Genomic DNA, 22,649 nt, shown 5'->3' on the forward strand with positions numbered 1-22,649 from the left:
TAGCTCCAAAGTTTACAGCCTTTCCATTACACCAGAATTGAATTAACAGGGCCGCTTAAAGAGGCTTAACCATTTGCTTTTTTCTTTTTTTTCTTTTTTCAAATATAGACAGAGTCTCCCTCTGTTGTTCAGGCCAAAGTGCAGTGTCGTGATCACAGCTCATTGCAGCCTCTGACTCCTAGGTTCAAGCATCCTCCCACCTCAGCCTCCTGAGCAGCTGAGACTACAGATATGCGCCACTGTGCCCAGCTAATTTATACACACACACACACACACACACACACACGTATATATAGATAGAGATGGGTTTTGCCATGTTGCTCAGGCTGCTCTCGAACTCCTGGCCCCAAGAGATCCTCCCATGTCCACCTTCCAAAGTGCTGGGATTACAGGCATGAGCCACCACACTCAGCCTCCATTTACACTTTTTAAATTCTGGGGGTATTTTAAAATATTCAGAAATATTAAAACCAAAAATATGATATATTTTTGATGTTTTCTTTTAGCATATAAAGCTTTCAACTTACAAAAAATACAACTGTATGCATAATCTCACTTAGATGGGAATTCAAAAAACAAGTTTCCACACTCTTCCTGAAAAAGTCTCTTCCAGCTATCTATCTCTGCAATAGGTTCTGTGAATTACAGAAAACGAATTCTCTGCTGTCATTGCTGGTTACCTGTCTGGCTACCTTGAAGATGGGTACTATTCAATTCTGTGATCCCAGCACAATGCCCAGGGTCTAATAAACATTCAGTGAACATTTCTCGAATGAATGCATAGGGCAACCACTTTTGGTCTCAGGGTTCCCTTACAGTCTTAAATATTATTGAGGTTAGTCTGAGTGCAGTGGTGTTTACAACTAACTGATCACAACCAGTTACAGATCTTTTTGTTTCTTCTCCACTACCACTGTTTGACTTGGCTAGCCCTTAAAAAATAAAAACGGACCGGGCGCGGTGGCTCACGCCTATAATCCCAGCACTTTGGGAGGCCGAGGAGGGAGGATCGCTTGAACCCAGGAGTTTAAGACCAGCCTGAGCAACATAGTGAAACTACGTCTCTACTAAAAATACAAAAAAATTAGCTGGGCGTGGTGGCGCGCACCTGTGGTCCCAGCTACTCGTAAGGCTGAGGCAAGAGAATCGCTTGAGCCCAGGAAGTTGAGGCTGCAGTGAGTAGAGGCTGTGATTGCGCCACTGCACTCCATCCTGGGCGACAGACTGAGACTCTGTCTCAAAAATAAATAAATAAATAGTGAAACGAACACCACAGGGACAGACTTCCTTTTGTCCTTTTTTCTCTTCGTGCAGAGTAACGCGCAGTCTTGCCGTAACCCAAGATGGCAACCATCTCTCAAATGTCACGCCGTACAATGACGTCACACAGCGACCACGCCTTTCCTCCCTGAGAGTTTCGCTACATTTCCCAGGATGCTTTGCCAATAGCGACGCTATTAGTCGTCATCGACGGAAGTGCACCTGACTGAGCGGAAGTAGGAGCTCTCAGAGTCTAAGAAGGTGGAGACCGGAGAAGCTGTGAGGTTGTGAGTAACCCTATGGGTCTAAGCGTGTTGGCTGTGAGGAACAAAGCTAGGGAATAATCTGCTGGGAAGCGCGAGGCGTCGCTTCCCTAACCCTAGGAGCTCAAACTCCTGTGTTCCAGTAGACCTGGGAGCGAAGAGAAGCAAGACATTGCTGTGGAGGCGAAGTCTCCGTATTAAGATCTTGCTGGTTTTTTAAGTTTTCTTGGAACATACTAGGGCAAATTCAGACTCTTGTCGTGATACAAGGATCGTTGGAGTGATTTTGCTGCGACTAGAGCAATTTACATTTTTGCAAATCTCTCGCAAATTTTTGCAGGTATCTGGGCTGCTGATGCTCTGACTCAGCTTCTACAGCAGTGGTTCGCAATTGGCTGCGCATCAGAATCACCTGGGATGAAAAAATAAATAAATAAATAAACCTGATGCCCTTGCTTGACGCGACACTAGTAAATCAATTTGGTCAGGGTCTGAGCCGTGGTATTTTCTAAAGTATCTCTAGTGTTCTCTTGGGCAGCTAGGGTTCAGAGTCACGCTTTCTAATGCCTGACTCTGGCCCCCACGGTAATCCTGATTAGGGTCACCTGCGCCAGGGTTCCCCTTCCAGTGTAAGCTGCGTGGGCTCTACCACACGCATTTGGGTTAAAGTGATCACAATTGTGGCACGGATTTTATTTTGAAATCTACTAGAAACGTATTCTTGGACTTCCTGTGGTGGTACTAAAAAGACGGACCGTAGTTTCTTACTCGTGCCTTGGTTATTCATTCTGAATGGAGATTAGGGCTGCTTCCTTTTACTTGTCACTGTTTTATTTTCTGCCTAATTTTTGCTATCCAAACAGAACACGAACGGTGAAACGTGGAAGAATTGCATTAAAAACGGCTTCTTTTGTTGCTTTTAAGAAGTTCTGGGCCAGGCGCGGTGGCAGGCACCTGTAATCCCAGCTACTAGGGAGGCTGAGGCAGGAGAATCGCTTGAACCCGGACGGCAGAGGTTGCAGTGAGCCGAGATCGCGCCACTGCACTCCAGCCTGGGCGACAGACTGAGATTACGTCTCAAAAAAAAAAGATCTGGTACCAGATTTGACCAGAAAAGGGGTCTCAGTTAAAATGACGTTTGACATTATTATTACTTATGATAAGCTATATTTTTAAATAATGAATTCCAGTGAAAGGAAGTTACGGTGTGTTTTTTGGCTGTAATGCAGAGGTTTGTTTAGGTTTGAAACAGAACTTTTAAAAATATAAGCACCATTACATAGCAGTTTTGTTTTGTTTTCCCCCAGCTTTAGCGTCACCTCCCTCACTGGGCAGCATGGGGGAGAAGTCAGAGAACTGTAGGGTTCCAGAGGATCTGTTAAATGGTTTGAAGGTTACAGATACTCAGGAAGCCGAGTGTGCTGGTCCTCCAGTTCCTGATCCCAAAAATCAGCATTCCCAGAGTAAGCTGCTCAGGGATGATGAGGCCCATCTCCAGGAGGACCAGGGAGAAGAGGAGTGTTTTCATGACTGCAGTGCCTCATTTGAGGAGGAGCCAGGAGCGGACAAGGTTGAGAACAAATCTAATGAAGATGTGAATTCCTCTGAACTAGATGAAGAATACCTAATAGAACTGGAAAAAAACATGTCGGATGAAGAGAAACAGGTAAGTAGTTTATTTATTGTGCAAGATCTGCCACTTAACACTGCATTTTAAAATGTGCTCGATACTGTATCAGACCACCTCATCTGTGGTAAAGAATAACTTGCCCCTTTGTCTTCTTATGGCTTTAGTAGTGTTGGATCTGAGATAAATCGGTGGCATGACAGGGAAGCACTTGAGTGTGTCTGCTTAGCAAAGAAATTTTCATTATTTTCCGTGAATCTTGAGTTATGTTCATCTTGTACTTCAGGAGTCTGTAATGTAACAGTCTTTTTGTTTATTTTCAAAATGTATATATACTTTTTAGTTTTCTGTTATGACCTTTTCTATGGTTGGCTGCTGAGATTTCTGTAATGAACATTTTTATGTTTATGCTACATTTATGTTTATGAACATTTCCTGTTTATGCTAATCACTTGTTAGCAAAATATGACTGCCTGAATATCTTGGTGGGGTTTTGGTTGCAGAGGTCTTGAGGAACAGAATTGTGTATGATTATAGCTAGCTATCCTTTGTTGAATGCCTACAATGTGCCATCCACTGACTTAAAATGTTACTTGTGTTTTCATTAATCATCACAACGTGCCTATGAGATACATACTGTTATTTCCCATAAGGAAACAGCTTAGAGGGATGAAGTAACTAGCCCAAGAGCAAACACCTAATGAATTGCAAAACTAATTCTCAAATCAAATCTGTTGGATTCCAAAGCTAGAGTATAATGTAGAATGTAATAACAAAAACATCTGTCTTCCTACAAAGCAGATAGACTAATAATAAAATGTACACTCTCCTGTTTCTTTGCCCTGGGGCCACACCCTTAACTGGGCAAGCCTTCACTTTTGGAGACTGAAGTCCTGCTGTCCTACTTCCTTCTGATTGCACAAGCAAGGTAGTCTCTGAAGAGTTACTGTAATGTCTTGAGTTTGTCTACAAAGAACTTGAACTAGATTGTAGTTTATGCCACTAAGGAGCTCACTCACTGAACAGGTTGTGATACATTGGTATTGAGTTGAGATAATAAATGTTCAGCCTAAGCCTAACAATGGAGGTGGGAAGGTAGCCTGGGGTGGGAAGGAGCATCTCTTTCTCTCTCCGTAGACACTTTTCATTATCAAATCAGTTAGCTTTAATGTGAACATGTTCGCTTTTGTGCTAGTGTGCGCCACCAGAACAGGAGGAAAAAGGGCAAAAGTGAGCCAAGTTCATAAACTACCACAGCAAATACAGCTCAAAAAAGTTAAGTACTGTTCCATAACATTATAACAGGTTTCAGGCTTTTTAGAAACACTGATTATGCATCTGTGTTAAAAAGTTAGCAGTGCTTTTCTGATACCTTAATATATTTTGCCCTGAAATTATATTAATTTTCTAGTGCCCTCTGGATTTGACAGTTGAATGGTTTGGCTCAAGGTGTCACAAAGTCTGATCCCCACCTCTAATTTAGTAAAACTTTTTCTGTGTCTCCTAGGCCAGAAAATCATACTTTAAGTTCTATAAATACTTTTAGGATTTTTTTTTTTTTTAAGACAGGGTCTCACTCTGTCATCCAGGCTGGAGTGCAGTGATGTGATCACGGCTCACGGCAGTTTCAACCTCCTGGGCTCAAGTGGATCCTCCTACCTCAGCCTCCTGAGTAGCTGGGACAACAGGCTTGCACCACCCTGCCTGGCTAATTTTTGTGGGTTTTTTGGTAGAGACAGTGTCTCACCATGTTGCCGAGGCTGGTCTCCAACTCCTGGGCTCAAGCAGTCCTCCCACTTTGGCCTCCCAAAGTGCTGGGATTACAGGCGTGAACCACCACACCCAGTGAGGATAATTATTTTTATTGCCTGTAAGTTTAATATTCTAAGTAGAACAATGCTTTTTTTCATTTTTTTCCCTCCTTTTAAAAATTGAGATATAATTTAGTGAAATTGTGTATCAGTTCTCATGTGTAGAATGCAATGAGTTTGACAATTGTATACACCTGCATAGCTCACATTTCTATCAAGATAGAGAACATTTCCATCATGTCAGAAACTCCATTTGTGTGCCTTATCAGTCGTTCCTTTCCCAACCCCACCAGACTCTGGTTAACCACTCTTCTGATTCCTGTCCCATAGGTGGTTTTTTCCTGTTTCAGACATTCATATAAACATAATCATACAGTAGTATTCATGTTTAAAACATAAATATTTTCTATTAATTTATATGTCTAAGTGTTTTCATAGCTAATTTGAAAATTTGTAAGAAGATCTCATAACAGTAACATACTGCAGTGCTAGTCCTATTATTTAGAGAAATGTAAGCCACTGACTCTACTTTAAGGAAACAACCTATAAGAGTGCAGATTGCCTTCAGCTAACTGTGGTACTACTGTATTAGGTGTTTTTATGCTATTTTGATAAATATCTTTCCGAAATTTTCAAGAAGCCAGTGAAACAAATTGAAGAAATGTCTTCTGCATATATGGTTTGGCTTTAATAGCTCATCAGGAACAGGATAGTATTATATTTGAATCTTTTAAAATAGATAAAGTTCAGATAGTTCAACAACGACTAAAAAAACATAAATGGCCAAAAAATGTGAAAAGACTTTCAGCCTCATTAATAATAATGAAAAATACAGGCTGGGCCCAGTGGTTCACGCCTGTAATCCTAGCACTTTGGGAGGCCGAGGCGGGCGGATCATGAGGTCAGGAGTTCGAGACCAGCTTGACCGACATGATGAAACCCGTCCCTACTAAAAATACAAAAATTAGCTGGATGTGGTGGTGTGTGCCTGTAATCCCAGCTACTTGGGAGGCTGAGGCAGGAGAATCGCTTGAACCTGGGAGATGGAGGTTACAGTGAGCTGAGATCAGGCCTCTGCACTCCAGCCTGGGTGACAGAGCAAGACTCTGTCTCAAAAAAAAAAAAAAAAAATACAAACTAAAACATTATGTCTCATCTATCAGATCAGAATATTGATCTGATGTTGACAAGGAGAGGATGTTGGAACTCATATACTAATAATGGGAATTTAAATTGTTATGTCACTTCATGGGATGCAGATACCAAATTTTTATGTGAACATTTCTTTAGATAGGGCTATCAATAGATTCTTCTACAGTGATGGGAATGTTCTACATCCTGCACCATGCAGTATGGTAGCTGCTGACTACATCAGGCTGTTGAGCACTTGAAATGTGGCTATCACGGCTGAGGAACTGAATTTTATTTTAATTAATTTAAATAGTCACACGGGGTGGCTTACACCTATAATCCCAGCACTCTGGGAGGCTGAGGCAGGCAGATCACCTAAGGTCAGGAGTTCGACCCGAGACCAGCCTGGCCAACATAGTGAAACCCCATCTCTACCAAAAATAAAAAAATTAGCCAGGCCTGGTGGGCTCCTGTAATCCCAACTACTCAGGAGGATGAGGCAGGAGAATTGCTTGAACCCAGGAGGTGGAGGTTGCAGTGAGCCAAGACTGGGCCATTACACTCCAGCCTGGGAGACAAGAGCAAAACTCCATCTCAGAAAATAAATAAATAGTCACATGGGCCAGGCATAGTGGCACATTCCTATAATCCCAGCACTTGGGAGGCTGAGGCTGGAGGATCACTTGAGCCCAGGAGTTTGAGACCAGCCTGGGCAACATAGTGAGACCCTGTCTTTCAAAAAAAAAAAAAAAAAAAATTTAATTAAAATTTTGTTAAAAGCCTTTAAAAATAAAAATAAAAATAATCACGTGTGGCACAAGCCTATAGCCCCACCACTCAGGAGGCTGAGGTGGGAGGATCCCTGGAGCCTGGGAAGTCAAGGCTGCAGTGAGCCATGATCACACCACTGCACCCCAGCCTGTGCAACAGAGTGAGACCTTGTCTCAAAATGAATAAATAAATAATTTTAAAATAAAATAGTCACATGTGGCTCGTAACAACCATATTGGACATGACAGCATTAACCCTGATTCTCTTGTAGCCATTTATTTCAAGGAAATTATTAGAAATATACACAAATGTATATACATAGATGTGTTGTAGCGTCATTCATAATTTTGGAAAGCTAGACAATGTTAGGGTATTTGTAGTATAGTAAATATATTTGGTCTTTGTCCCTAGTTCCTGTTACAGAGCCACTAAAACCCTTGGAATTTTCTGATAGTGTAGTGTATTTTTTGTTATTCTTAATGTACCCCTTTTGATAACACCTGAGTTCATCCTAATGAGATAACTTTTAGGGTGTGGCCTATCTATAGCCTAAGGAAGGATGGGGCCAGTCACCAAAAAGACTTAAGTGATTAGAGGTTTAGAGGGTTGGAACTTTTGACACCACCTACCGAAATCCAGGAAAGGAGGAGGGCAAGTGCTGGAGATTAAGCTCCATTAAAACTTTTTTCTTTTTGTGTTTTGAGCCAAGTCTCGCTCTGTTGCCCAGGCTGGAGTGCAGAGGTGTGATCATAGTTCACTGCAGGCTTCAACCTCCTGGGCTCAAGCAATCCTCCTACATCAGTGTCCCAAATGGCTGGGACCACAGGCGCCCTCCTCCACACCTTGCTAAATTTTTTTGTGTTTGAAATGAAGTCTCACTATGTTGCCCAGGCTGGTCTCGAACTCCTGGACTCAAGCAATATTCCCATCTCAGCTTCCCACAGTGCTAGGATTACAGGTGTGAGCTGCTGCACCTGGCCTATAAAAACTCTTGAACAAGAAATCTGATGAGCTTCCAGGTTGATGAGCACATGGAAGTGTTAAGAGGGTAGCACCCAGAGAGGGCATGGCAGCTCTGCACTCCTTCTCCCTCTACCTTTCCCTGTGTGTCTCTTCACCTGGCTGTTCTATATCCTTCATAATGTCCTTTATAATAAACTAAGTGTAAGTAAAGTGTTTCCCAGAGTTCTGTGAGCCATTCTAGCAAATTATTGAACCCACAGAGGGGGTGGTAAGAACCCTGTGCTAACCATTCAGTCGGAATCATAGGTCACAACCTGGGACTTGTGATTAGTGTCTGAAGTGGGGCCAGGCTTGTGAGACTAAACTCTTAACCTGTGGGATCAGACACTGTCTACCTGGAGATAGTGACAGAACTGAATTGAATTATAGGACACCCCGTTGGTATCCATTGGAGAATTGTTTAGTGTGGGAAAAACTCTCATCTGGTGTCAGACCTATTGGGAGGGTATAGTAGGAGAGAAAAATATGTTCTTCCCAGAGTATTACTTAAATTTTGTTGTTACATGAATGTAGTATAAATGCAGTTGTTAAAGGTAAATCTTGGCCGGGTGCAGTGGCTCATGCCTATAATCCCAGCACTTTGGGAGGCCGAGGTGGGCAGACCACTCGAGACCAGGAGTTCAAGACCAGCCTGGCCAACATGGTGAAACCCCATCTCTACTAAAAATACAAAAATTAGCCAGGTATGGTGGTGCGCACCTATAGTCCCAGCTACTTAGAAGGCTGAGACACGAGAATTGCTTGAACCCAGGAGGCAGAGGTTGCAGTGAGCCGAGATCGCGCCACTGCACTCCAGCCTGGGTGACAGAATGAGACTCTGTCTCAATAAATAAATCAATCATTTAAAAAATTTTTTTAAAAAGATGAATCGTAGGTATTGACGTGGGAAGCTGCCTGTAATATAATATCAAATTAATTAATCAGGTTATACAACAGTGATGATTTAAGTTAAGGCTATGTGAAAATATGTTTATACATATAAATTTGAAGGGTATACACCAAAGTATAAGCAGTAAGTAACTTTGAGAGGTGTGATTATTAGGGAATTTTAATTTATATGTAATGCAATTTTGCAATATTTGCTTTTTTTTACAGTAAGCCTATATTACATTATTCCATTTTAAGAATATAAATAAATAAAAATTGATTACTTTACAACCAAAGTGTGTGCCCTACCACAAAAGCACATGAAGCTGACCCCTGATGATTTGGGAAAGGAGTGCTATTCCGTATAGGGTCTATGTATTATTAAAGGTTTCTTGTTGGACACAACCAAATAATAGTAGCCAAAGTCTGTTAATCAAGCTAACTTCACTTGTCCTGTGGCTGGGAAGATAATTCAGGCTCAAGTGTAGTGTCACTTCTCAGCAGGACTCATAAATCAAGAGTAATTGAGGAGGAAAACAGTTAAGATTTGGTAAAAACAGGAAAAGCTCTCAGTGAGAGTATAGTGTATTTGTGTGTTTATTTCAGCAGTAAATCTTAACTATTTGTGAAAGCTTAAATGTAGATATAACTACCCACAGGAATGGAATTTTAGCTAACATTTGAGATGTACTAGGTATATGAAGCAAATAACTGGTTCTGAGAGGCTTGGCTAAGGTGAAGGACAGATGTAGCAGCAGAAGAGAATTGCAATAATAACATTATGATACAAAAATGCTATCTTAGTGTGTTGGAGCTGCTATAACAAAATACCTTAGACAGGATAACTTATAAATAATAGAAATTTATTGCTCATAATTCTGGAGGCTGAGAAGTCCAAGATCAAGGTGCCAGCAATTTCAGTGTCTGGTGAGGGCCTGTTCCTTACAGATGGCACCACTTGTGTCCTTACATGGCAGCAGGGGCAGGGCAGCTCCCTTCAACCTCTTTTATTAGGACACTAATCCGTTCATGAGGTTGGAGCCCTTATGACTTAATCACATCCCAGAAGGCCCCACCTCTTAATACCAACACAGTGGGGATTGTTTCAACATGAATTTTGGAGGGACACATTCAGACCATAGCGAGTGTTTATAGTATTAGAACCTATGGCACATACTGCAGAATGCTAGTATTGATTCCATAAGAAAATCGCCTTTTATGGACTGCTTGTCACAGTGCAGTTTCTTAGGTCTCATGTGTAAATTTCCTAGGTAATTCATATGCACATGCTGAGGCTTGAGGACCACTGTCCTGGGCTTTGCACAGTCTTCCTTCATTAAATAGCTGTTGAATGAATAGCATCTTTTTCTCCCCCATGAGAGCCAATAATTGGCCTTACAAGTTACAGAAATTTTTTTCTCACATTTATTCAAGTAATATTTGCATTTCTTCCACCCACTAGACATTGTTTGAGGCCCTGAGGGATACAGTAGTGAACAAGACAGGGTTTCTCTTCTCTCATTGGAGAATTAGGACAAAATGTTAAGATGAAGGATGGGTTGGGTTGGAAGGATGGTGCTATGGTTTGAATGTTTCCCTCCAAAATTCATGTTGAACTTAATCCTCAATGTGTAGTATTAAGAGGTGGAGCCTTTAGAAGGTGATTAGAAGAATTAGTATCCTTATAAAGTATACCAATAAAAGACTTGAGGGAACCTGTTGGGCCCTTCTACTCCCCTTCCACAAAGTGAGGATGCAGAAAGAAGGCACCATATTGAAGCAGAGAACAAGCCCCTTACCAGACGCGAAATCTGCTGGTGCCTTGATTTTGGAATTTCCAGCCCCTAGAGCTGTGCAAAATAAATTTCTTTTATTTATAAATTACCGAGTCTGTTATTTTGTTATAGCAACCTGACTAAGACAGGTGGAGAGGACTGCTTTAGATTGGCTGGTCAGGAAAGCCTCTCTGGAGAGGTGGCCTCTCAGCAGAGACTTGGGGGTGGGTGGCGCTGGGAGCAGCCAAGTGTGTGACCGTCTGAGAGGGAAGCATTGCAGACAAAGAGAGCAGTTGAATAAAGCCCTAAAGTAACAACAAGCTTGGTGTTTTGGCATGTTCAAGGAGTGGAAGAGCCGATGGCTGAAGCATAATGATTAAGGAAGAGAGTGGGCTGATAGTAGGCAAGGGTCTGATTATGGAATAGTTCCTAAGCTGTGGTAAAGAACTTGAAGTTTATTCCAAGTGCAGAAGGAAACAGATGGATAATTTTAAGCCAGGGAGAGACAGAAGTTATTTACATTTTAATAAGAGAATTCAGTTCTTATACAGAGAATGGAGGGGTATGAGGATGGAGGAGGGACATGAATAGAACATTTGAGACCAATTAGGCTCTAATGCAGTAGCCCGGTGAAGATGATAGTAGCTTGAACTGTGGATCTGAAGAGAAGTGAATGATCTCGGGATATATTTCAGAGGTAAAGCTGACCACACATTGCAGTGGATTCGATTGGCGGGATGGAGTGAGACGTTAGAATGATTCCTTGTCTTCAGCTACTGGATAGATGGTGTGGCCTTTATTAATATGAAGAAGATGAAGGAACTTTGAACTCATCCAGGTTCTGGTGATTTAATTCTTTCCTGCAAACAAACATTTTTTATTTGTAAGCCAAAATGCAGATTTAGTCATTTCAATGGGTTTGCTCCCTTTCACTAGTGGTTTGCAAATGGTATTCATTTACATGTACACATAAGGGATCCAAAAGTCTGTTGCTTGGTGAACATGGATTCGGAATGCCTGGTATCTGGGATTTTAAAACATTAGGCTCTGAAAATTTTAAGGATTATTCTTTAAGGTCATTTTCTCTTTAGGAACCATTATCAAAGCTTAGAATTTTCAGTTTAGAACAGAAGTTATATTTCAGTCTCTTCCCTCTGTCATTTTTCTTAAATTCCACATTACTTAATCTTTTGGACTTCCATGTTTCTGCCACCTTATTGCACCATTTTCATAATCTAATCAATGTTGTGGCTGTGGGTGTATTTGCAGGGAATACTCTCTTGATTGCTTCCAAAAAGTTTTCAGTAACTTCTTCCATAGTGGCCTGCATAGTCCTGTTAACTTCATGAGCAACCTTTCTGATTTTGTTTCCGTTTTCTTTCTTTCTGGTTTTTTTTTTTGTTTTTTTTTTGAGATGGATTCCCTCTCTGTCGCCCAAGCTGGAGTGCAGCGGTGCGATCTCCACTCACTGCAACCTCCACCTCCCGAATTCAAGCGATTCTGTCTCTGCCTCCTGAGTAGCTGGGGCTACAGGCGTGTGCCACCACGCCCAGCTAATTTTTGTATTTTTAGTAGAGACTAGGTTTCACCATATTGGCCAGGCTGGTCTCGAACTCCTGACATCATGATCCATCCACCTTGGCCTCCCAAAGTGCTGGGATTACAGGCATGAGCCACCGCGCCCTGCCTCCTGCCTACCTTTTCTTTCATTTCTTGTTTTCTTTTTTTGTTTTGTTTTCTGTTTGTTTGTTTGTTTGTTTTGAGACAGAGTCTCGCCCTGTCACTCAGGCTGGAGTACAGTGGCATGATCTTGGTTCACTGCAACCTCCGCCTCCCACGTTCAAGTGATTCTCCTGCCTCAGCCTCCCAAGTAGCTGGGATTACAGGTGCCCACCACCACACCCGGCTAATTTTTGTATTTTTAGTAGAGATGGGGTTTCACCATGTTGGCCAGGCTGGTCTCGAACTCCTGACCTCAAGTGATCCGCCCGCCCCAGCCTCTTTTTCTTTCATTTCTAATGGGCATCCTTTGGAACTAAGGTGGTCATTTTTACCAGCTTCTTAGAGTTACCATTGTTGAACTTAATGCTGTCTACAAACGATTAAATCAAATCCTAGAAGGAGCTTAGAGTTCTGATCCCGAGTTCGTTTATTTTTATTTTTGTAGAGGTGTTTTCACTTGGCCTCGCAAAGTGCTGGGATTACAGGCATGAACCACCCTGCCTGGCCTGATCCTGAGTTTAAACCAGAGGAAATAAGGGTTGCTTGCTCTAAAACAGGGGTGGTCAACCCCCGGCCATCTACTGGTACCAGTCTGTGGCCTGTTAGGAACCCAGCCACACAGCAGGAAGTGAGCAGCAGGCTAGTGAGCGAAGCTTCATTGGTATTTACAGCCAGTCCCCATCGCTTGCATTACTGTCTGAGCTCCACCTCATGTCATATCCGTGGTAGCATTAGATTCTCGTAGGCTCGTGAACTCTGTTGTGAATTGCACATGCAAGGGATCTGGGTTGCCTGCTCCTTACGAGAATCTAATGCCTGATAGTCTGTCACTGTCTCCCATCACCCCCAGGTGGGACCGTCTAGTTGCAGGAAAACAAGCTCAGGGCTCCCACTGATTCTACATTATGGTGAATTGTATAACTATTTGATTATATATTACAATTTAATAATTATAGAAATAAAGTACACAATAAATGTAATGTGCTTGAATCATTACGAACACCCCCTTCCCCAAGACCCTGGTCCGTGGAAAAATAGTCCCCCACAAAAGCATTCCCTGGTGCCAAAAAGGGTAGGGACTGCTGCTCTAAAACATTTGGAAGTTAGAGAGGTGTGTTTACATTATTTGCTGGTAGAAAAGTTAAAATGACATTCAGTATTTCCTGTGTTTATTAAGAAAGGTCACTTTGTGTAGATCAGTGGCTTCTAGACTTTATTGTATCTAAGCATCACAGGAAATGTATTAACCATGCACAGCCTGAGAAGTGTCTGACACCACACACCTGTGAGGCGACAACCAGGCATCTGCGTTGTTAGCAAGCCTCCCAGGTAATTTCCGTATAGAAAGAACTGTGGCCACACCGTGGGAAACAGATCTAGATGGACACAGATGACTAAGCTTCCAAAACAAGTATTGGCCTAACCCATACATTGACTGCATTCAACATCGGAAGAACTGAATAGGAGATTTTCTTTTACCCACATCCATTGATTAAGGTCTAAAAACAACTTGTTGGGCCGAATTTAAGCAGTCCTGACATGGAAAATTTCTTTCTATTAAAGATTGAGTTTTGGGAAATAGAATTTTCTGATTTAAGAAACAAGGGACTATTTCCAAGATGAATTCCTCATAGATCAGTCATTTTTTTTTCCTCGGAAGGATAACACCTACTGAGAGGCAGGTTCTAACTGTGGCTTAGATCTAAAGATCTTCCCTCATGCCTCCCTAGAGGACCTGTAAAGGTGACTTGTGGAAAGAACAGATATGTCTTTATGTGTGTAAAGCAAGTGATATCTGATTTCAAAGAAGACAAAACCAAAAGCTTATTTTTTTAATGATAAGGAATTCCCTTCAGAATAATTTGTAGAACTGGTGTCCCTAGCCCTTCCAATATTTGCATTCCAAGTGTACTTTTCTCGTCCCACCTAGATAAGACTAAAGCAGAAAGTTTTGTTGCATGTGCCTCCATTTTCCAGCAGCTGAGCAAGTGTGTAGCTCTCTTTACGCTCTCTTTTACTCCAGTAATTGATCTCTGGGTACTGTGATCCCTGGGTACTGTGCTTGGCATAAAGTGTATGCCGTTTTATTTTGTAGCAATTACTCCACAAAACTGCAGAGGGCAGCAGAGAGCTGCTGATAGATTTATAATATGGACATAAGTTTGCCGGAGTAAGAGTCTTGGTTTTCTCCCTGTTTGTCTGTTGAGCACATGCTTACCATAGGATTATTTAAATATGAGATTATTGTTTAAATGTATTTCATGCAAGTTTTTAACTATTTAATAATGATAGATGGGGTATACCTTATAAGCTCGAAGTCAAGTGTGTTTATGTTGTATTCACTGACCTAAAGTAAAAGAAATACCCGACTCAGCCACTGCATTGTAGTGTGTTGAAGAGTGGTTTATTTATAAGGGACTAGAGGAGCACTTTCTAACATTTTGCCATGCTACCCCAGGATTTTAAATTATATCAGTTGAAGTTCTCTAGCTTGGATTTTTGGGGTTTTTGGAGGGTGGTTTTTTTGTTGTCAAAAAATTAAATTCAAGCTACTTCTAATATTTTAAGCAAGTGAATCAATCCATTTGAAGCTCTTAGCACAATGTCTGGCACGTAAAAAGTATTGTGAGTTTTAGCTCATTGAATGAGTTACACAGCCACGGAATCAGGCATCTAATCTAGTATAGGTAATCTAAGCAGATAGGAGTACTATGTTAGTAAATAGGAAATTACAAGGTAAGATTATAGCCAAGTCATGGATATTTGCTTTACAGGAAGAGTCTTCACTTAGCAATATTAGTATACCATTTTTCATCCTAACTAGTATTTAAAGTAATTTGTCTTCTTTATAGAATATCTTGTTTATGCAAAGTAGTTTATAATATTTAAATCCTTGATTTGCTTATTTTATTCAGAAAGGACACTTGTAATAGTTTCCACCTTTATTTCTTTGTTAGTTAAATGAAAATTAACCCACATATGCTACAGATTCAGGGTAATTCTAGAAATTGAGTTACTCATTCCAGCAGACATTTGTTAGTACCTGCAATTAATAGACAAAATTGGCCAAGTGCAGTGGCTCACGCCTGTAATCCCAACACTTTGGGAGGCCGAGGCGGGTGGATCACCTGAGGTCGAGTTTAAGACCAGCCTGACCAACAAGGTGAAACCCCATCTCTACTAAAAATACAAAAAAATTAGCAGCGCGTGGTGGTGTGCGCCTATAATCCCAGCTACTCAGGAGGCTGAGGCAGGAGAATCACTTGAACCTGGTAGGCGGAGGTTGCAGTGAACTGAGATTGCATCATTGCACTCCAGTCTGGGCAACAGAACAAAACTCTGTCTCAAAAAAAAAAAAAAAAGGCAAAATTGGTTTTCTTTCTTTTTTTTCTTTTTTTTTTGGAAATAGGGTTTTGCTCTGTTGCCCAGACTGGAGTGCAGTGACGCAATCATGGCTCATTGTAACCTCTACCTCTGGGGCTCAAGTGATCCTTCTGCCTCAGCCTCCCAAGTAGCTGGGACTACAGGCATGAGCCACCACGCCTAGCTAATTTTTTTGATTTTTAGTGGAGACATGGTCTTGCTGTGTTGCCCAGGCTGAAGTTTTCTTGAAGAATATGGTTTTCTTTGTCAAGAAACTTATAATTCAACTAGGGAGACATGTAACTATGCTTACCTTTTTATTTTAGGTAGTTTTGTGTTTTATCATGAAACAGATCCAGATGGACACAGATGACTAAGCTTCCAAATACAAGGCTTAATGGGCACAAAGCAGTGTGTACAAGGCATGTCACATGTTGCCTAATCTTTCCACTCCTATGTGCTTCTTCTTGTGCTGCTTCTTTTTCTTCTTCTTTGCTGCCTTGCTGTCTTTAGATGTGTGCCTTGCCCTCTTGCCTGTATCACTCTCAGAGTCTGAGCTGTTAGAGTCAGATGTGACTTCCTTATTCTTTCTCTTCTCCTTTCTTTTTCTAGAAGGATTCCTTGTGGGGTCAGGCTTCTCAAACTCTGCTGACTTTGCCTCTTCCTTTTCCTCTTCCTTATCAAGTATCAGAGAGTATTTGGTCCCACCTGGTTGCATGAAACAATCTTTTGCAAAGTGGCCTTTACAGCCACACTTCTTGCAGGTAGTGTTCAATCAGTATACTCTGGTTAGCATGTAAGTGTCCGGGGGCAATGGGGAGAGCCTTCTCTGTGCTGTGAACATGAGCACAGTGCCTACACATTCTGTGCCATAAGTATGTTGAAAAACTGTCACTACTGAGGTAGGGGTTTAATGTCCTTACTGGAGACTATATTTAGCTCTTGAAAGATAAAAATTATTTCCCAGGTGGAGACTTCTATTTTAACTTTTTATTTTTGAAATAACATTTTTTAGAAAGTAGCAAAAAGTAGATTCCAGCTTCCCTTGATTTTAACAGCTTACATATCCATAGTGCAGTTATCAAAACCAGGAAATAAACATTATTACAACGCTATAAACTGCAGACCTTATTCAGATTTCATCACATTTTCCATGAACATCATCTTTTCTGTTCCAGGATCCACTGCATTTAGTTTTCATGTTGCCTTAGTTTTCTCTAGTTGATGATAGTTCCTTTGTCTTTTTTTTTTTTTTTTTTTTTTTTTGTTAAGAGAGAGTAGCCCAAGTTGGAGCACAGTGGCATGATCATAGCTTACTGCAGCCTTAAACTCCTGGGCTCAAGTGATCCTCCTGCCTGAGCCTCCCTCATAGCTGGGACTACAGGGGCTTGCCATCACACCCAGCTAATTTTTTTTTTTTTTTTCAGGATATGGGGTTTTGCTTTGTTGCCCCAGTTGGTCTCAAACTCGTGCTCAAGTGATGCTACCACCTCAAGAGTAACAATAATAATAATAGAACATCCTAAATCCTATGGTCCAAGCCCTTGACTCAGTGAGGAAGAGGTTTGTTTTTGTTTTGTTTTGCTTTGTTTTTTTGAGACCAGGTCTTGCTCTGTTCCCCAGGCTGGAGTGCCGTGGCACGATTCCATAATTCCACTGTAGCCTCAAATTCCTGGGCTCCAGTGATCCTCCCAACTCAGCCTCCAGAGTAGCTGGGACTGCAGGCATGAGCCACCATGCCCAGCTAATTTTTGTATTTTTATTTTTATTTTTTTGTTTTGTTTGTGTTTGAGATGAAGTCTCACTCTGTCACCCAGGCTGAAGTACAGTAGTGCAATCTCAGCCCACTGCAACCTCTGCCTCCCAGGTTCTGGTGATTCTCCTGCCTCAGCCTCCTGAGTAGCTGGGATTACAGGCACCTGCCACCACACCTGGCTAATTTTTATATTTTTAATAGAGATGGGGTTTGACCATGTTGGCCAGGCTGGTCTCGAACTCCTGACCTCAGGTAATCCACCTGCCTCGGCCTCCCAAAGTGCTGGGATTACAAGTGTGAGCCACCGCACTTGGCCTAATTTTTGTTTTTTAGTAGAGACAGAATTTTGCCATGTTGCCCATGCTGGTCTCAAACTCTTGAGCTCAAGCAATCCACCGTCCTTGGCCTCCCGAAGTACTGGGATTACAGGTATGGGCTACCACACCCAGTGAGATTTATTTTTAACATAGGTCTCGAAATGACTATAGGTCAGAGCTCTGGAACTGAATAACATGTTTTGGAGCAGTGTCATCCTCTTTTCCTTAGAAGTGACTTTTTCTTTAGAACTGTGAAGCATATAAGTTCTGTGAGTTCACCTTTTTGCAGCAGTTTCTGTGCGTTACTCAGTTCTACTTCCTGCAAACAATTCTTTATTTCCACACCTGTGGAAGACAGTATGGTCTTGTGGTTAAGAGCATGAACTTTGTTTTGTTTTGTTTTGTTTTGTTTTGCTTTGTTTTATTTAAAAGATAGGATCTAGCTTCGTTGCCAGTGCAACTCCTGGGCTCAAGCGATGCTCCCACCTCAGTCCCTCAAGTACTTGGGACTATAGATGTGCACAACCTCACCTAAAAATATGAACTTGGAAATGTTAGATCTGTCCTAGCTCTATCATTTAACTTGGCATAAAGTGGGATCATAAGGATTAAATGACTAGCAGATAAAAGCAATCCGGAACTGTTAACTATAGCTAGTAAGTCCGAATTCGGTGAGCATAGACCATAAAATATTTCAGTCTAGAATAGAACTTAGAAGATCTCTTTAAAAATCATTTTTAGATACTTGGTTTTCTAAAGGTTGCAAGCATACATTCCACAATGTTATAGAAGTATGACAACCTCAATTATTTAGCTCCTTCAAGTTATGAAGAAAAGTTGTTTGGCTAGGAATGTCGGGGTGAGAGAATTTAGAAAGGAGTACACTGGAAGCTTCTGAGGTTCTGGCAGTGTTCTCTATCTTAATTTGTATAGTAGTTTTGTGAATGTATATTTTGCAACGGTGTACTAAGCAGTATATTTCTGTACGTTTTTCCATATGTATTGTACCTCTGGTTGTTTAAAGAATTTCTGATATTGGGGTATTGAAATCTTTAACTAATGTTGTATTGTCTGTTTCTCCTCTGAATTCAGTCAGTTTTTCCTTTATGTATTTTATGGTTCTGCTGTTAGATACGTATACACTTATAGTTGTTATGTTTTCCCAATCTGATGACCTTTTTACCATTATGAAATATCCCCTTTTTTGGTCTCCAGTAATATATCTTGTCTTAAAGCCTGTTTTGTCTGATAGCACTTCAGCTACTTAAGGTTGCTATTTACACAGTATCTTTTTTTATACCTTTATTTTCAACCTGTATATGTCTTTGAATGTAAAGTGTGCATCCTATAGTCAGCATATAATTGAATCTTTTTAAATCCAGTGTGATAATCTCTGCTCTTTGAGTTGTTTAGTCCATTCATATTTTATCTGCTTATTGGTATGGTTGGATTTACATTAGTCATTTGTCTTTTACAAGTCTCATGTGTTTTTTATTCCTGTTTTTTACTGCCTCTTTTTGTATTAGATAATATTTTCTGCATGCTATTTTAATACTTTGGATTTTATTAACTATGTTTACTTTTTAGCTATTTTCTTAGTGGTTGCCGTAGGAATTGTAATGCACTTTTTTTATAGTCTACTTTAGTTTTTCGGGATTCTTTTGTTTTTGTTTTTGTTTTTTTGAGACAGGGTCTCACTCTGTTGCCCAGGCTGGAGTACAGTGGTACAATCATGGATCACTGCGGCTTCCACCTCCCTGGGCTCAGGTGATCCTCCCACCTCAGCCACCTGAGTAGCTGGACTACAGGTGCACACCACCATGCCCAGCTAATTTTTGTATTTTTTGTAGAGACGGGGTTTTGCCGTGTTGCCTAAGCTGTTCTCAAACTCCTGAGTTCAAGCGATCTGCCTTCCTTGGCCTCCCAAAGTGCTGAGATTACTGGCAGGAGCCACCGCGCCCAGCCCTACTTTAGTTTAATACTACTTAATTTCAGTGAAATATATTGATAGAAGCTTTGCTTTAGCATAGCTCCATTTCCTCTCCTCCACTTTGAACTATCGTTGTCACGTACATTTTATCAATATATGTTGTAAACCTAACCACTGAGTGTCAAAATTACAGCTTTTTATAATCTTTTGTCTTTTAAAGAAATTGAAGAAGAGAGAAAATAATATTAGAGTCTTATATCTACTTACCATTTCTGATGTTCTTCATTTCCTCCTGTGGTTTTGAGTGACCATCTACTGTCATTTCCTCCAGCCTGAAGGACTTTAATATGTTTGTGAGGCAGGCTTCACAGCAGTAAATTCTGTTTGTTCATTGTGAAAGTCTTTATTTTGCCTTCATCTTGAGGTAGTTTTGTTAAACATATAATCTTTGTTGAAAATTTTTCTCATTCACCACTTTAAGTATATCATTACACTGCCTTCTGGCCTCCGCTGTTTCTGGTGAGAAGTCAGAAATTAATAGTCTTGTTCTCTTCTATCATTTTTCTCCTGTGGCTTTCACATTTTCTCTTTGTCTTTTTCTCTCACAGCTCTGACACTCTGGTGTCTTCAGATGTAGATCTTCTATTCTACTTGCGATTCACTGAGATGAGCTTCTTGTATCTTTAGATTAACATTTTTCATCAAAATTTTAAAGTTATCAGCCTTGGCCGGCGCGGTGGCTCACGCCTTTAATCCCAGCACTTTGGGAGGCCGAGGCGAGTAGATCACGAGGTCAGGAGATCTAGACCATCCTGGCTAACATTGTGAAACCCCGTCTCTACTAAAAGTACAAAAAATTGGCCAGGCGTGGTGGCAGTCGCCTGTAGTCCCAGCTACTTGGGAGGCTGAGGCAGGAGAATGGCGTGAACCCAGGAGGTGGAGCTTGCAGTGAGCCGAGATCACACCACTGCACTCCAGCCTGGGCAACAGAGCGAGACTCCATCTCAAAAAAAAAAAAAAAAAAAGTTATCAGCCTTTATTTCTTCAGATATTTGTTCTGTTCTTCTCTTTCTTCCCTTCTTCTGAGTCTTCCATTCACGTCAAGAGGGCCCTGTTCATTTTTCTTCAGTCTTTTTGTTTTCATTCTTCGGCTTGGATATTTCTTTGGATTTCTTGGATCCAAGAAATTTCTTGGATAATTTCTTTCGATACAACTTCAAGTTTACTTATTCTTTTTATTTTTATTTTGAAGCAAGGTCGCACTCTGTTGCCTAGGCTATAGTGCAGTGGCACAATCATGGCCTCAACTTCCTGGGCTCAAGCGATCCTCCCACCTCAGCCTGCAGAGTAGCTGAAACCACAGGTGCGCACCACCACACATGGCTAATTTTTTTGGCTTTTTGCTAGAAACAGGGTTTCGCCATATTGCCCAGAATGGTCTAAACTCCTGACTCGGCCAGTTCGCCCACTTCAACCTCCCAAAGTACTGGGATTACAGGTGTGAGCTACTGCCCCTAGCCTGCCCAGTTTTGTAGTTGGCTTTAGGGAAAAGGATTTGACAACCTCCTTACTTCACCACATCAGAAATTCCACCTATTTTGAACTGTGTAAATAATTTTTTTAATTTTCAAAAAATAAATCAGAAAGGATGAGAAAAAAACTAAGCCTTAAAATTGACCATAAACAGAAACAAATTAACATAACAATCATGAATTGATTATATAGAAAAGATAATTCCATTAACTTTCGACACAGACTCTTGACTGCAACAAAACCTTGAACTTTACATAGTAGGTTCATTGTTGGTAATGATATTTGTATAGTAATTTTGGAACTCTTGTTTTTTGTAGGATAGAGCAAATTAGTAAAGTGGCTTTTCTGAGAACCAGAGTTTTCACTGTGGAGGAATGTGAGGAAGAATCCTGGGTTGTTGGATTTCACTTGTATGTGTTCTTTGGACTCATAAGGGTTTCATTTTGTTTAAGATGTATTTCCTGGGTTTCTTCACTGAGAGGGCCTAAAAGCAGTAATGCCCTAGTAACAGTGAACACACTAACACCCAGATCTTTGTTTCTAAACACTATTCCACACTAAAAGAATCCAGGACTTGGCTGAATGGGGTGGCTCACACCTGTAATCTCAGCACCTTAGAAGGCTCTGGTGGGAGGATCACTTGAGCCCAGGAGTTTAAGGCCAGCCTAGGCAACATAGTGAGACCCCCCATCTCTACAAAAAAAAAAAAATAGCCAGGTGTGGTGGTGTGCACCTGTGGTCCCAGATACTGGGGAAGCTGAGGTGGGAGGATTGCTTGAGCCCAGGAGGTTGAGGCTGCAGTGAGATATGATCTCTTTAGCCTGGGTAGTAAAGCGAGACCCTGTCTATAAATAAATAAATAAGTAAAAATTGATCTAGGACTCCTTGGAGATATGGCAACATCTAGGGTAGGCAAAGTACAGAATACTGCTCCTGGAATATTATGTAAACCTGCAACAAAGTTCACCCTTGGGAGAATAAACCCAGGTAAAATGCCCATGCAGATCCTGGAAGTGGGCTAGGGAGACTTGAACTGGAAATCCTAGAGAACTCAGTACCTGGAGCATAGTTTAAAAGGGCCATATGGGATATGGGTGGGGCCCACCAGAGAGGAGGGCCTTGACGGGAGCCTCTTCTGCCCAGGTCTGAGGGCCAAAAAGCGCTCTACAACATGTGAAACCATTTAAGCATTAAGTAACACTCCAAAGTTTTTGCAGTGCTTTTATTGTGTTTATAATTTAAAACAATCTGTGAGGCAGAATTGAATTACAAAATTAAAAGCAGTATGTACAGTCTGCATTCAAAGAAAGATAATGTGGGAAAAGAACTGAAAGGTGGCCCCAGGGAGGAGCTACGGTTTGTACTAGACTTTGAAAACTACAGAAAATTTGGTGTTAGAGAGTTGGGAGGAGGTTATGGAAGAGTTATTCCATGGAAGGACATGGGGGACACATAAGCAAACAAATGGAATGAAGGATAAGCATGGTAAGCTCTGAGAGG

General features: G+C 41.2%; 1 protein-coding gene across 1 annotated transcript in view; it reads left to right on the top strand.

Moving 5' to 3' along the window:
- The first annotated feature begins 1,410 nt into the window (after window positions 1-1,410).
- TTC1 (tetratricopeptide repeat domain 1) overlaps window positions 1,411-22,649 on the top strand; it is a 56,344-nt gene continuing 35,105 nt past the window's right edge. The window contains exons 1-2 of the mRNA XM_002816143.5: window positions 1,411-1,547; window positions 2,831-3,189. Coding sequence (XP_002816189.1) covers window positions 2,860-3,189 — 330 coding nt within the window. The 5' untranslated portion in view covers window positions 1,411-1,547; window positions 2,831-2,859. The remainder of the gene's footprint in view (window positions 1,548-2,830; window positions 3,190-22,649) is intronic.

The sequence above is a fragment of the Pongo abelii genome, chromosome 4, assembly GCF_028885655.2.
Source record: "Pongo abelii isolate AG06213 chromosome 4, NHGRI_mPonAbe1-v2.0_pri, whole genome shotgun sequence".
NCBI lineage: Eukaryota > Metazoa > Chordata > Mammalia > Primates > Hominidae > Pongo > Pongo abelii.